This window comes from Talpa occidentalis, unplaced genomic scaffold (genome assembly GCF_014898055.3).
Source record: "Talpa occidentalis isolate TD23 unplaced genomic scaffold, MPIMG_talOcc4v2.1 talOcc4.6, whole genome shotgun sequence".
Classification (NCBI taxonomy): domain Eukaryota; kingdom Metazoa; phylum Chordata; class Mammalia; order Eulipotyphla; family Talpidae; genus Talpa; species Talpa occidentalis.
This window is the reverse complement of record NW_023604972.1, coordinates 70,617,934-70,634,264: the sequence shown is the minus strand read 5'-3', so window position 1 is coordinate 70,634,264 and position 16,331 is coordinate 70,617,934. Positions and strand designations below refer to the sequence as shown.

Here is a 16,331-nt window from a genome sequence, read left to right as displayed (position 1 = left end):
CTTTTCTTCTTTCATTTTTATTAGAGTCTGTTTATTGGACTTTTCTCCTTATTTTTCTTAGTGAATCTAGCTTCAGTTGTCTATTTTGCTTATTTTTTTCAAGTTACCATCTTTTCAGTTTATTAATATTTTGAATGGTCTTTTTGATTTCTTTTTCATTCATTTTGCTCTAATTTTTATTATTCTTTCCTTTTATAGTTATATTTGTTCCTCTTTTTCTTGTTCCTTTTGGTGTGCAGTTGGGTTATTTAAACTCTTGTTTTGCTATGTACTTCTATATTAGCAGTGCTTTTGCTGCATCCTATAGATTCTGGTAGCCTGTGTCTTCATTTTTATTGTTTTCCAGGTATTTTTATTTCTTCTTTGATTTCCTCATTAGTCCAATTTGGTAGTGTGTTGTTACATCTCCACATAGTAGGTGCTTTTTACCCTTTTTTTTTCTTTTCAGCTTGATTAAGTTGTTACCAGAGGAGGTATTTGATATGTTTTCAATCTTTATGAATTAGTTGACATTTTGTGATTCAGTATGTCACCTATCCTTGAATATGTTTATGTGCACTTGAGAAGAATGTGTAATCAGCTTTTTTGGTATCCACCCCCTCCTGTAAAATGTCTGTTAAGCCAGTGTTGCATAGTTCCATATTTATTGCTATTGTCCTAGATATTTTCTCTGGTTGATCTGTCCGTGAATTGAAGTGGGATGTTGAAGTCCTTTCTTTTGTTGCTCCTAATGTTTTTTTTTTTTTTTTTTTCCAGATTTGCCAATAGTTACCTTAATATATTTTGATGTTCTTCATTTGAGTCATTTATATCTATGAGTATTATGTCCTCTTGATTTATTGTTTTTTTAATCATTATGTGTTATGCATCCTTGTCTTTTGTTATCTTTTTTAGGTAGAAGTTTGTTTCATCTTTTTAACTGTTGCTGTTTCATTTTCCCTTTTTATTTTGGGCCCTATTTGCTTGTATGACTGTTTTCCAGCCATTTACTCTGAGCCTATATTTATTTTCTATAGCTCAGATAGGCTTTCTGGAGATTGCAGAAAGTTTGGTTTTGCTTTATGCTTCATGTATTTATGGTATACTTTTTGATTTGTGAATTCATTCCATTCCATTTTAGGATGATTGTTGACATATGAGTGTTTGCTACTGCTATTTTGTCTTTATTTTTGATTCTATGTGCTGCTTTGTTCAATTTTTTTTTTTTTTTGGTGGATTTCTTCTTGTCAGTCTAGATAATAGAGATTCTTTCAACATTTCTTTTAGAGGGGGTGTACTGTTTGCAAACTCTTATCTTTTATTTGAGATCACCTTTCTTTCTCCTCATGTCTGATTGAAAGTCATGAAGGATATAGATAGATAGACAGACAGATAGATAGTATTCTCAGGTGGTAATTTTATCTTCTAATATTTTGAATAGGTCACTCCATTCTCTCTTTTCCATAGTTTTCCCAAGTACTTTTTATCTCCTGTATTGAACTTTTTACATCCCTCATCTCCATTGTTTTCTTATTTAAATCTTCAATTTCTGTTTTGTGTTCATTAATTTTATTTCTTAGGTCATGCATTTCTTTTTTTTAGTTTAGTTTTCTTATTATCTTTGATCAACTTTTCTGATTTTTTTTCCTTTGCATTTTGTTATCATGGCAATTTTGAACTCAGTATCTGATAAGAAGAAAACTTTTCCATGTCTTTTTGTTACATTTTGGAAACTTGTCTTCTCCTGGTGAACATTATATTCACTTGAGTTCTCAGTGTCCCATGAGTTGTATTTTTATGTCTGCTTGTTTTGCATTTCCCTTTTTTTTTTGGTCGGTTATCTGGGGCAGTAACGTAGAATTTTGAAGTACCTATTTCCAGCAGGCAGCAGATTTTTCACTTTTCCCAGCTTCATTAAGCCTAGAGACCACATCTTGCATCTCCTGAACCTGGAGGTGGGGGAGAGGCTCTAGGGATACAGTTGTTTGTGGGAGGGACAGTGGGCTCATATTTGTGGATCTGTTAATATCCTTCCTCTTAGGGGTCCACACCCGACTCTGTAGTTTGTGTGCTTTCAGTGTGTTCACAAAATCAGTATCAACCCTGGGTTGTTGGGAAGGAAGTGTGCAGCCAGGCACTGTCCTTGTTCTTTTCACTGGTGATCACGCACTCTGGGAGCACCCCAACTTCTCTGTGCTTATGTTCCCTCAAGGGTGAGTACTTCCACATTGTTCATGTCTCCTCTTCCTAAGGTTACTGGCCAACTGTCAGTGCAGTGGTTTGTATGGTAGCCTCCTTCCTAGGATCACAATTTCCCATCATTTTTCTCTACCCTCCTCTTGTTTAATGAACCGTGAATCTCCTCTGTGTCCCAGTTCACACTGCAGCTGGTGTACGATTTGAAAGTTGTTCCAGTTTCCCCTATATCTTGGAACCCTCAAAGTGTAGTTTTGGTCTGGTTAACTTACAGATTCTACTTTAGGGAGTGAAGAAGGAACCTCTTCTTACTCCGTTGTGGTCTTCCTTGATTGCTGGTTGTTTTGTTTTTGTTTTTTTTTGAGAATATTTATTTTTGTAAGTTGTTAAATATTTCCTGTTTTTTAAACTTTTTGTTTATTGTATATAATTTTATTTTAAGGAACAACTCTTATGTATAAGCAGTAAAATAAAAAGTTTGTAAAATAAAAACCAGTATTTTGGAATATAAGTTGTTGACCAATGTAAATTTAGTCATTAAAATTATTTTTTTGCATTTCTTTTTTGACAGGTTACAAAGACAGAATTAGAGAAATTAAAATCCAACTATAGGCAATTAATAAAAGAAATGAATTCTGCCAAAGAGAAATATAAAGAAGCTTTAGCTAAAGGTATGGCACAATTATGAAAAAAAAATGTCTATTTTATTGATTTTTATTCTTATCATTAAAAGTTGTGTTTACGTATTAGAATCTCTCCACTTGGGTCAATTCACATTTTAAAAAATCTAAAGTGACTGTATGGTGTCTGTTTTTTTAATGATGCAGATTTTTTTATAGACCATATTAAGCAATATGCACTTGTGATTGAATGCAAGGAATTCAAAAATTTACTTTTAAACATCATATTTACTTATTTAATTACTGAGTATTAAGTAATAAAGGTATGATTGCATTTGTTTGGAAGTCTTTTAAAATTCCTTTTTACCTGTGATGTATAAAACTGTTAAAATTACAAGATGATTATAGCATTATTTTGCCTTCATAACTTGATTTTATGTTTATATATCCAAATGTTATCATAAGAAGACTTGCATGTGAATGGAAAGAGAAACATACTAATTTTTAAATGGCCTTCATAGTTGGACTTTTTTAATTATATAAAAGTTACAGTTAAAAATTTATTGCTATAAATACTATATTATTATAAGAATTTTTTGTTCTTTAATTCACCTTTCTGTTTATTAATGTGTTTTCCTCTTGCCCTTTACTTGTGAACTATTTTGTTATTTTGTGGAAGTAAATGAAATAAGCAACTCCTATTATTTGGATGTATCTTGCACAGTGAAGATACTGTGTTTCTCCCAATAAAATAGAAGTGATATAGTTTTAAGTGCAGTTCTTTCTACCCCCCTTCCTTTCTTCACCCGCTTCTTTTGCTCCTTCCTGCTTCCTTCCCTTTCTCCCTTCCCCTTTTTCCCCCTATTTCTTTCCCTCTTCTCCCCCTTCTAGTATTTACTTTATGTCTCCTTTTCTCCCTGTCCTCACTGCTCTGACATTTACTTCATGTTTCTGCTTCTTTGCATGTTTCTATTGCTGTTTTTTGGAATATGAATCCATGTTTAGTTTCTAATTTTTACCTAATTTTCCTGCAGTTCCACCAATATTTTGAGATCGTGTCTTCATTAATATACTTATATTTTTAAATATTTTTGTAATATAATTATCTAAGTTATTTTAGAGAATTAAAGAAAAACAATGATGTGGCTGAAAGTTCATAGACTTTGAGTCAGATGATTTCCAATATAAGTGCTAATATTGGATGATTCTTCCATAGATTTTCAAACTTCATTTACCTCATAATTAGTCTGTTGTTATTTTAAAGAGTGTTTTAGGTAATCAAGAAATAGTTACCAAGAACAGTAGTCTTTAAGTGATTGAGATTAAAATATTATTTCTTCCATATTGGTGATGCTTACCCATTTTTTAGTTGATGTTCCAAATTGGGAATTCCAAGTCCTATTCTCTTTCAAAAATTTACTTTACATAAGGAATTTCTTTTTTCTTTTTTTTTTTTTTTTAAGATTTATTTATGCATACAAGAACTGGGCTATTGGCCAGAAGTTGGGGGGGAGGTGAGAAGATTCACCAGAGACAGGGTGGGGAACAGAGCAGGCTGAAATACGCAGCTGAAGGGAGCAATGGGTGAGACAGGAGAGGTCTGCTGTGCCATGTGGGTCAGCTCCCTGGCTGGGGATCGAACTCGGGCTGCTGTGGCTGTGGATAGCTTCAAATTGCTTTGTCTTAACCCTTTGTACTACCAGGGAGGCTTCAGGAAATCCTTTTTAAACTATCAAGAATAGGTTAATAATAGTTTTGTACATTAGGCATTACTATTCAATCTATCAAAGTAATTGATTTTATAAATTTCATTATTTTATGCCTGACTAGCATTATTAAATTGGTGCCCAATATTATAAATAGCCATATATAAATTTACCAGAGCAATTGTATTGCTCTGTATTTACCAATTCAATTGTATGTAATACTTCATGTTAAGTACCACAGATTTGACATTTAAAAGGCTTGTAATTTGACTGAATCTCTGTTGTTAAGATAGCCCATTTGCATTTGTCTTTCTAAATGTGTTAGTGACATTATTTTCAAAAATTTGATTTCTTCCATTAAATCAGCTTATAACCTATAAAATACAGGTTATAAAATATAGGTTTAAAAAATAAGTGCTTGTGTAATTGTGCTCTACTCATGAGAAATATGTAAGTTTCTTATAATAAAAATTATCTTTATACTAAATATTTATGCAAAGAGGTATAAAATTTATTTGAAAACATTGTTTTTTAATTTTTATTTATTTATTTAAAGATTTATTTATTCATTGATACAAGCACTGGGTACAGTCAGAAGCGCGAGAGGGTGAGAGAATTCACCAGAGCCAGAGCGGGGAGCAGAACAGGCAGAAGGACCGAAGTACACTGCTGAGGGGAGCAGCTGGCCGACTGGAGAAGTCTGCACGCCATGTGGGACCCTCGCCTGGTGGCCAGGGATCAAACCAGCGCTGCAGAGGCTGCGGGCAGCTTCTCAACCCAGCACTCAACTGCTGCGCCACCAGGGAGGCCCAACATTGTTTTTTTTAAATTAATTAAGTAATTTATATAAGCACTGCTCCCCTCAGCAGTGTATTTCATCGGTCTGCCTTGAAAGAAATGCATTTGGGAACAGAACTTAACGAAAGACCATAGTAGAGTAAAAGGTATGCCTGTTGATCAAGTCCATTAAAATGATCTGAAAGTGAGGGAGGCTTTAGCTATTTTATACCCGCTTATTAATATAAGTAGGTATATATTATATACATAATATATAAGTGGGTATATATTAATAGTAATTTAGCTTATTAATATATCAAATATTAATAAGGTAAATTACTATATGAATGCTTTTCATTACATAGAGCTTAATATGATAGGCTATTTATAAGGTCATAAGAGTAAAGCACTCAGCAATTAATCTAATTTGCTACTGTGTTAGAGCTGCAGAAATTGAAGTCAGCTTTATGATATCGTTATTAGATGCTGAAATGTAATGTGGTATGGAATATGCTACTTGACTCATATTCTGCAGATAGCTTCCTAAGAATAAATTGAAATCACAATAATTTGATTTTTTCCTGCTTTTCTAAGTTTTATTCAGTAATGATTTTCAGTAATGATTGCTAATTTTCCTATACAATGAGACTATGGGAAGTTATATCTTTTTGCTGATTTTCCTTTTTATTTTATAAGTAACCTCCTTAACAATATTAGTTTTGGACTTGATTACTAGACAGATAATATAAACAGATAAAGAAAGCAAAATTGGAATCTTTCTATAAATTTTAACTTTTAATATTTATTTAAATTTAAATTTTTTAACAAATAATAACTATATTTATTTATATATTTTCGTGTTATGTGCCAGGTACTATTATTTACACTAGGGATATTGTAAATAACAACACAATTTTTTTTTTTAAGATTTTATTTATTTATTAATACAAGCACTGGGTACAGTCAGAAGCGTGGGAGGGTAAGAGAATTCACCAGAGCCAGAGCGGGGAGGAGAACAGGCAGAAGGACCGAAGTACACTGCTGAGGGGAGCAGCGGGAGGCAGGAGAGGTCTGTGCGCCATGTGGGACCCTCGCCCGGCAGCCGGGGATGGAACCGGTGCTGCAGAGACTGCGGGCAGCTTTGCAACCCAGGGCTGAACCGCTTCGCCACCGGGGAGACCCTAACAACACAAAATTTATTGTCTCTATCAAGTTTATATTTTGAGTAGACAATACTCAGTAAAGTAAATAAGGGAAGCATAGAGTATGTTAGATTGTGATAAGTATCATGGAGAGAAATGAAACTCTATAGGTGTATAGATTATTGGGGAAATCAAATTAGGTCTCATGGAGAAGAAAAAAGTGAGGGCATGAACCATGTGATTATCAGGGATTAAAGAATATTTCAGGTAGAGGCCAAAGTATTTCAGCAGCCAAAACAGTAATTGAGATTGGATTATGTTTGGCATCTTTAAAGAGCACTACAGATTCTGGGTTCACTGGACTAAAGGATTGATAAAGCATGATATGAGATGAGATTAGAAATGAAGAGTAGGGCCTCCCCAGTGGTGCAGTGGTTGAGCGCTGGGTTGCGAAGCTGCCCGCAGCCTCTGCAGCGCCGGTTCCATCCCTGGCTGCTCCCCGGCCACCGGCGGAGGGTCCCACATGGCGTGCAGACCTCTTATGCCGCCCGCTGCTCCCCTCAGCAGTGTACTTCGTCACTCTGCCTGCTCTGCTCCCCGCTCTGGCTCTGGTGAATTCTCTCACCCTCCGGTGCTTCTGACTGTACCCAGTGCTTGTATAAATTAATTAATTAATTAAAAAAAGTCTATTAAAAAAAGAAAGAAATGAAGAGTAAAGGTGGATGGCAAGGGAAGCACAGATTATATAGGATATTTGTTGTTATTTTAAATACTTTAGCTTTTATTCTGAATAAGATTGGAAGCTATTGGTGGTGGTTTTGTTTATAGCTTTAAAAACGATTTCAACTTTAATCACTTATTTTTTGGAATGGGAAAATGCATGCATTACTCACCAATAAATGCTTAATACTTTAAATTTACAATTATCCTATTTTGTGGAAACATGAAAACCAGTCCAATGAGGTGGAAAGAAATACAAAATATTTGTTTATGGTTCATAATATTCAAAATATAACATTTTTATAGCAGTCAAAACTTTTAACCAGAAAATCATGTTTAACAAAATAGTCATGTTACAGTTTAATTACTTTGATTAACACTGGGGGAAGACACCTGTGACTCATAAACTACGGTAGACTAATAACTGGTAGTTTTCCCTTAGACTCAAAGCTTTATCTTTGATTATTTCATCTATTTGAACAGAAAATTGCTCCCACTTTAAAGTATAAATGTACTCTTGACAATTGTATTGATGATATTTACTGGTAACACTAAGATTTAAGAATTCCCAACAATGAAAATCAGAAAATGATCCACAATTAAAAGAAAATTATCCTAAGGGACTTACTTCTACAGTGGAATCTGATATTCACCATTAATAGTGGTTTTGAATTATATTTTTGCAAACATAGCACCTCATTATATATCTGTTAAGCACTTTGCAATCACAGAGAGGGTTGGGAGCTAAGTTCCAAAGAGAATTACGTGATTCAATTAAGGTAACATTGCAAGCCAAGTTTCAGGCATAAGCAGGATTAGGAATGCAGTCTACTGGTTCCCAGACTGTAAGGTGAAGCTCATTTAAATGGGTTTTGAACAGAGGAATGACATGAATTAACATACATTTTGAAAGGACAATCTAGTAGCCATGTTGGGAATACTCTAAGAAGTGCCAGGAAGGATTGAGCTAAGAGACCAGTTTTTTCTAGTCTTTTGGAAGGTAAGGGCTCTTACTGGCAAGGGCCTAGGTGCTTGCAACAAATGTGAGGAAAAGTGGTAGAATTCTGATTATGCAATTGATTCTTGTTATTTTTGGGACTTATGTTCTACAAAATCACTGGGAACACAAATTAACATTAGCAAAGTACTGAATCATTCCCCTACTGAACATAAGGAGTTAGATTTCTATAAATAAGGTCATAAAACTTTTGACAGGTGATCAGTGCATCACCTTGTTTTATGTGTGATTTCTGTTTAAAGACAATTTTAATATATATTGTTAATTCATTGACATCTAACTCACAGATAACGGTGCCATTACTCATGACTAAACAAAGCTATCTAGCACACATATTTTCTCTTTAAAGCATATCACAGCTGTCATGAGCATACAATACAAGATAGCACTCAGCATTATGTTTGAGGTCTTTTTAAACAGCAAAATGACCAGCAAAAAGCATAAAAATTCAGCGAGTATGGAACTAAATGTACTTCAAAAAGAACTGTTATTTACATAATGAAAGCTGAAATGGAAGGCAGCCTTATTTGACCTTGGCTGGGAATTTGTGCACCAGGCAAAGCTTTTACCACTTCTACACATGCGCACATTTACAACTGAGCTAGAAAGCACTGTGTGTATTGATTTTGAGATTGCAAATACATTTTAGGCTGTCAGTAAATTTGGAAATATGGAATCCATCCATATTGAGGGTCGATTATATATTGATAATAATATCTAGAGGATTTGCTGGTGAATAGCATATAATACATGAGAGAAATTGATCAGATGATTCCAAGGTTTTTTGGCATGAACAACAGGAAGAATGTGACTGTTATTAACTGAGATGAAGAAAAATGTTGGAGGAGCACAACTGGAGGTAGAAATCAGGAGTTTGGTTTTGAAATTCTTATTAGACATCTAACTTGGAGGTGTCAAGTTTGCACTTGGATCTCTAGTTCTTGAGTTCTTGGGTGATTTCTGGGATAGAACCAGAAATCTTAATTTTAGTTGGTATTTAAAAGCCTTGTGATTTGATAAGTTTGTCAAGGATGTTGAGACAGAAAAGGAAAATCCTAGGTCTGGGCCCAACTTTAAGAAGCTGAGGAAATGAAGAAGAAATTGTAAAGTAGACCCAGGTGAAAGGAAAACCAGAAGAATTTATTGTTCTGGAAGCAAATATGGGGGGATGGATTTTAAGGAAAGAAAAATTATCAACTAGCTTGAAAACTGCTAAGATTTAAAATAAGAACTGAGATTAGAATTCAGTAAAAAGTCGGTTATTGATGACTTTGACAAGAACTGTTTTAATGTCAATGTAGAGGGAAAGCCTAAATGGATGGGTTTAAGGGATAATGAGAGGAAAGAAACTGTTGATAACTAGTGGATGGGTTTAAGGGATAATGAGAGGAAAGAAACTGTTGATAACTAGTGGAGACAAATCTTTTCAGGAGTCTAGAAATAAAGGCTCAGAGGAAATAGGGAAGTAACTTTTAAAAAGTAGTCAAGGAGATATATTTTTATGTGATTAGGAATACTACAACTTGTTGCTTATGAAAATACTATCATAGAATAAGAAACACTTATCAGAGAGCAAAATGGAGAATGCTGAATCAATGTTTTTGAGTATTTGAGAGGTGAATCTGCAACAGGGTGGTCCCCAGGAAAGGGGGAGGTTCCCTGCCCCACCCAAGGGAGGGTGGAGCAGAGCAGGAAGGGGAGAAGCTGAAGGAGAGACTAAGGAAGGAAGCAGGATGGAGCCAGGAGACCTGGAGGAGGCGCATGGAGCCTAGAGACACGTAAAGAAACTGCACTTGTCTTTTGGTCGTGGACTGGGTGACACAGATGTGGGTGAGACCTGTGGGGAGGTGACAATGGCAGCTTTTATCTTGATGTTGATTTTGCTCTTTTCCTTCCGGGCTTGTCCGGTTGTTTGTGACCCTTTTCTGTGGGTCCCCACCGGAAGATGCTTTAGACTTGTGGCAGGCTTTGGGGCCTTGCTCTGGGCCGATCCCATATGGATGGACTTTTACCCACGAGGGGACGGGTAACTTTGGGTGCTTCATTTAGAAACTAGACTCTTTGCCATAACAAATCTAGTATTTAAGTAAACTGATTAAGCACAAGGAGAGTTTATTCACAGTAATAGTCTAAGCTAGAAGGCTGAGTATAGCAACTTATGTAAGTAAGAGGTGGTATATCCTGGAGGTATATCTAAATTGAAGTTCTCTGGAGATTTTTGTTTTCTTAATGGGGTTCATTGGTTCCCTCTCACACAAGTACAAATTCAAAATTTTAAGGTACAAACTAATTATACATAAAAAGTTTTTTCCTACCCATTACCTATTTTTTCCCCTCCACATGCAACCAATATTAATTATCTGTTTCTTTTAGATATATTCTATGGCTACCCTGTAGTTAAAGCCAGTAAATTAAGAATATTCATCAACTTGTTAATGTGCAACATATAATCTTATTTATTATAGTACTTTACTGGAAATGTGAGGTCAGTGACTCATTTGTTATCCATCCTAAGTAATGGTGATCTCTGTATTTCCTCTTTACCAATTGTATTCTAACATGATGATGACAACTGTTTTGTGAACCTTCATTTTAATTTTCTTGTCAAGCAGCTGTTAGGAAAAGACTGACTATGTGTCTACCACAGACATAAGACTCCATGGAATCTGGATAGATTTAAAAGATGAATGTCCTTTATGTGGTAGAAATGTTAGTCTTCTGCATACTTCACTAGTCTTGTAAAGAGGAATGACAATTTTTGCCCTCACAGTCTGGCTCTCTTTTTGTTGGAATGTACCTGCTTTCCAACATACATAATAAAATCAAGTTTTCTTTTCTATCCTGGGAAGTCAGTATTTTGATATTTAAAGAACAAATCATTGAGACTTTTTGTCTGTAGACAAACTCCAGTTTTTTAGATTTGATGACTATTCACCTACTTTTGAATTTTAACCAGATCTTTATAGTTTTCTTTTTTAAACTTTTTACTTTGTCATTCTTTTAGACCTATGGATATATATAAAGACTAATCCAAAGAATTCCCATATACTCTCATCCTTGTTCCCCAAATCCTAATATTTGCCACGTTTGCTTTATCTTTTTCTCTCTCTGTATGTGGTGTGTGAATATGTGTGCCTTTGTGTGTGTATTCAAGTATGTTTTTATAGTTATCATACTTTTCTCGTCTCCTTTCACTATAATGGTCAACATTCTTTTTAATGATTTGACTATTCACCTTTTTTGAATAGTTATGGACAGTTATTTTGTGGAATAGTCCTTGGTTTGGATTTTTTGAAGCATGAGATTTAGTTGTTTTTTTTTTTTTTCAAAGAAATACCATAGGAATGACATTCTAGTATTCTAAGTGCATTATATTGTTAGATATGTGATAAAAGTTTATACTATCACTGGGTGTTATTTTGATCATTTTGTTAAGATGGTATCTGCTTACTTCACTGTATAGTTATGAGTTTATTTTTCTTTTCAATTAGTAAGTTATGGGGAAAAACTTTGACACTATGTCAATGTGGTGTTATTCCTCAAATTTTATCTGTCATTTTGCACATGTATTGATGATTCATGCCTGATTTGTTTTTGAAATTGCCAAATGAAGATTTTTTAATTTTATTCTTTTGTACATTTATTAACTTGCTTTTAATGTTAACTCCAATTATTTTTATATTGATTCATTAATGGGAATGCATGAATCTTATTTTATTAGAATCCATTATTATCATTATATATTGTCAGGCTCAGATTTGGACAATGGGAGCCATTTTAAATTGGCTCCTCTATCCTTTTATCATGTTCCTGTCATTCACTGAACACTTATTTTGGCTAATTTTATACTTTTCCTCCTCCAAGTCCTCCTATATTTTCCCAAGAAACCATATTTCCTAAATAACATTTAGAAACTAATGGGTGCAGTGTATGCTCATGCTACTGGGATATCTTCATTCTGATTCCTCTCAATGGCTATATTAATAGACAGGAAATAAGCTAATATACAAACACACACGCAAATACTCATGTACATATGTGTTTACTGCTGTAAGTATCTCTGTATTAAAAAATTGATATTCCAGTTTATCACATCAGATCAGAGTTCATTCTATTGTTTCCTATTTATGTATTGCAACTTATTTCTGACAGTGAGAAACCTGGCTTCTTTTATTTGCATTTTATTTACTTATTTGCTCAATCCTAAAATAACAGAAAATAATTTTATAATTGATAACCCATGCCTTTGAAAATGAAACTTACTATTTATTTAGAGCTCTTTTTGTCTTTGCTCAAATGTTGTTTTACAAAGTTACATAAATTCTTCTTTTCCTCACTCCTTTTAGTATGATTACATTATATGCTGAAAATAAAGTTTGGTCTCTTTGTTTCTACATCCCATTTTAAATTATTTTTACTCTTGTATCCTTGTTGATTTTGTTTATTTCCTTGTGAAATGCTAATGACTTTAAAAGCCTGAACTGTACAAAGCTATGTTGTTAAAGAACTATATCATCTTTAATTATGTCCCCCTTTTTATAGAAAACTACAATACAATGATCTTTTTCATGCTTTTCTACTTGAGATTGTATACTGAAAATCACAGTATCTCAACTTGTAGATTTCTTTCTCATTCTTTCATATTGCTTCATAGCACTTCATTATGTTTACTCAAGTATTTTCTGGACAATTAGTTTATTTCAGATTTTTTCAATTACATAGTTACTGTTAATAACCTTGCACATATGTTTTATTTTTATTGTTGTATAATTATCTCAACCATAAATTTCTAGCAGTGTGACTGCAGGGTTAAAAGATAAACACGTATTTCATTTTCTTAGATATTACCAGTTTTCCTTCTGTAAGGATAATATCAATTTGCCTTCCCACCAGAAATATAAAAATACCTGTTTTTCTGCATTCTCACCATTTTGATAGATGTAATTTTAATTTGCATTTCTCTTATTTTGAGTGAGAAAGTGAGGTTGGTCATCATTTTATTTATTTATTTAATTTATTTTTTAAGGATTTATTTATTCATGCATATAAGAACTGGAGTACAGGCCAGATGCACAGGAGGGTGAGAAAATTCACCAGAGGCAGAGTGGGGAACAGAACAGGCAGACTGACTGAAATACACTGCTGAGGGGAACAGCGGGCGAGACAAGAGAGGTCAGCCGCGCCAGGTGGGATTCTAGCTGGCTGGCTGGGATCGAACCTGCACTGCAGGAGGTTGTGGATAGCTTCATAGCGCTGCGCTCACCGCCTGTGCCACTGGGGGAGAGCCCATTTTATATATTTAAAGATCATTTTAAAATATTTGTTAATTGTCTTGTTAATTGCCTTTTGCCCATTTTGGGGGGAGGTTAGTGTTTTGGTCTCTTTTCCTTCAAATTTTAAGAATTTTTTGTATGTTACAATTAATAGCCTTTTGTCTGTTATTTACAGGGTGTAGATATTTTCTACTAGTTTTTCTGTTGTCATTTGATTGTTTTTTGTTTTTGTTTATTTCCATGAGTGAGAACACTGTACTGATATTATTGTGAGAATTTGTCTTTGGTGTTTGTCACTGGAATCTTGTGTCTTCTGCCAGCTTAGTTGAAAATGAGGCACATTAACTTGTTAGCTAACAAGTAGGGTAAATCTCATGTCTTTCATGTTTCTCCAAGATTTTGCTTTCCTCTTTTTTTTCCTCTTTGCAGTTTCCAAAGTTCCTTCATTTTAGCCATTTTTCACTCTGAAGTGTTACCTAAGACTGCTTCCCTGGCCTTTCACATGCACTTTTAAGTTCCTTTTCTGTAGTGATTTCTGTTATCCACCATTATGATTTTTCAGTACTTTCACAAGTAGAGTGGATTTTATTTTTCTGATGGTGGCTTTGGAGTAGTATGCTGCTGCCTCTTTTTCTCCCTGTTGAATGAATTTTATTTTAATAGTTCTCATGTGCATTAAGACTTGCTATGGAAGAGCAAGAGTTCATTTGTAGAGACTTGGTGTGCATTTTTCTACTCACAGGCAATTTCATATTTGGATATTTTTGACAGTTATGGTGAGGGTATAGACTTTGTTCTGTTTTTTGTTCTTTTTCATATTTTTAGATGACGTGCAACATTCATCATTATGTTGCTGTCCCTACCCCAGCTACTTGGAACCTTCCCATTTAAACATAGGTTACATTACAAGTATACCTTTGAACATGGTATATCATTCAATTTAGAAGTTAAGAAAAGTCTGTGGGTCATTTGAATCTATAAATCTCTATATGCAAGGAGATGATACTACATAGAGTTATAGAGCTTTTTCTCTAAGGCATTTTATGTTGAGATTTTAAATAAAATATCATGAACAGTTTAAAACCCATTATACGTGTATATAAATATTACTTGATTTATATATCATAATTTTGTATACCAGGGACTTTATTAAAGTTAGCACAGTATGGATATACCTAGTGTAATTTTTAATATTTTATAGGGGCATATCATCAGAAAGATTTTTTTTTTCAGCTACCAAAGTTCTGCCTTCTTTAGACTTTGCCGTTGTTCATTTTAATAATTTTCTGGTATTTGATCACCATCACAACCCAATAAATTGAGAAAAGAAGATAATTTAATTTCTAGGATTGAAAATTAGAAATTACAATTTAATCAAAACAACTGAGATGACATCTGACCTAGCTTTTCTGTTGTCAGAAGAAAACCACTGATTGAAAAAGGCAGATCATTCATTGTTCCCACTTGTCATACTTGAATTTTAACTTTTATCTGAAAAAGTTTATGTGGACTTTTGGTCCAAACAATTTATAAATTAAGATGAATTCCAATTTATCTTTTTCTAATTTGTAATAATAGTTAAAAATTGTATAGATTAACAGGAATGTTTTGAAAGAAAGGAAAAATATTGGCTACTAGAATAGTTAGCTAAATTAAAAGAATCTATGTACAGGTATTTTATTTTTGCAAAACAATCACTTATCGATTATCAGGAGGCTTTCCATCATGATATTTATCAAATGGTGAACACTGAAGTTACAATAAGACATACTTGACTTTTTAGACTAATTGATGAGTAGTCTAGCCTGTCTTGTAAATGTCAAAAGTATATAATTGAGGGTCGCTAAGTTCATAATATTGTTTATGGCATGACATGTTTGTGCACTGTTATTATAAACATTAAACAGATTTGTCAACAAGTGGTGGCAAAAGAATTATAATTCAGCTTCTTTGTGAACTTCATTATGCGAAGTAGAAAAAATTGGATGCTTTCCTCCTAGTTAATTGACATGTAAAATAGCTCCATGCTCTGCTTTAGTTCCTCTCATCATTAAAAAACAAAAAGCATATAAAGATAGAGGTATAATTTTATAACTATCAGGAAGAATTTATACACTTTGTATACTTCAAACTATATTAAACTCAAATATAGTAATTTAAAAAATACTAAAGTTGTGATGTGTTATATTCGGAACCAAAATTACTTCTTTGATTCCTCTGTGGCAAGAATTATACTAAGTAGTGCTTATAATATATATAATTGAATAGGATAAAATTATTTTGCAACTTTATTTTCCTGCAGTAGTAGTATTTTTCTTGCATTAATTGTATAGTCTCTAGGGGATGCTAAAATATTTATTTGAAATAAATCAGGAAAAAGTATAATAGCATCCCTCTCAAGTCATGACAAGTGAGCATGCTTCTGAATCTCTTATATTTCTATTTTTTTTTTAAAGATTTATTTATTTATACAAGCACTGGGTACAGTCAGAAGTCGGGAGGGTGAGAGATTTCATCAGAGCCAGAGCAGGGAGCAGAGCAGGCAGAAGGACCGAAGTGTACGGTGCTGAGGGGAGCAGCGGGCGGCAGGAGAGGTCTGCGCCATGTGGGACCCTCGCCTGGCGGCTTGGGATCAAACTGGCGCTGCAGAGGCTGCGGGCAGCTTCACAACCCAGTACTCAACCGCTGCGCCACCAGGGAGGCCCTGAATCTCTTATATTTCTAATGCAGGGAGGTTAGAAGGGAAATAGAGATAGATCAATCAATAGGTCAATATGCATGTGTAAGTATACCTTGTAGCCAAATTCACAAGTATATATGAGTTGTAGAGTACAAAAAAATCCAAAAAAACATTAAAACATACCTGCAAATGCAAATTTAAACTCAGTTTTTTAAAGAAT

General features: G+C 34.0%; 1 protein-coding gene across 10 annotated transcripts in view; it reads left to right on the top strand.

Moving 5' to 3' along the window:
* FER (FER tyrosine kinase) overlaps positions 1-16,331 on the top strand; it is a 484,685-nt gene that overhangs the window by 87,898 nt on the left and 380,456 nt on the right. For all 10 annotated transcript variants that reach the window (XM_054688073.1, XM_054688071.1, XM_054688072.1 and 7 more), the window contains one exon: positions 2,747-2,846. In XM_054688073.1, coding sequence (XP_054544048.1) covers positions 2,747-2,846 — 100 coding nt within the window. The remainder of the gene's footprint in view (positions 1-2,746; positions 2,847-16,331) is intronic.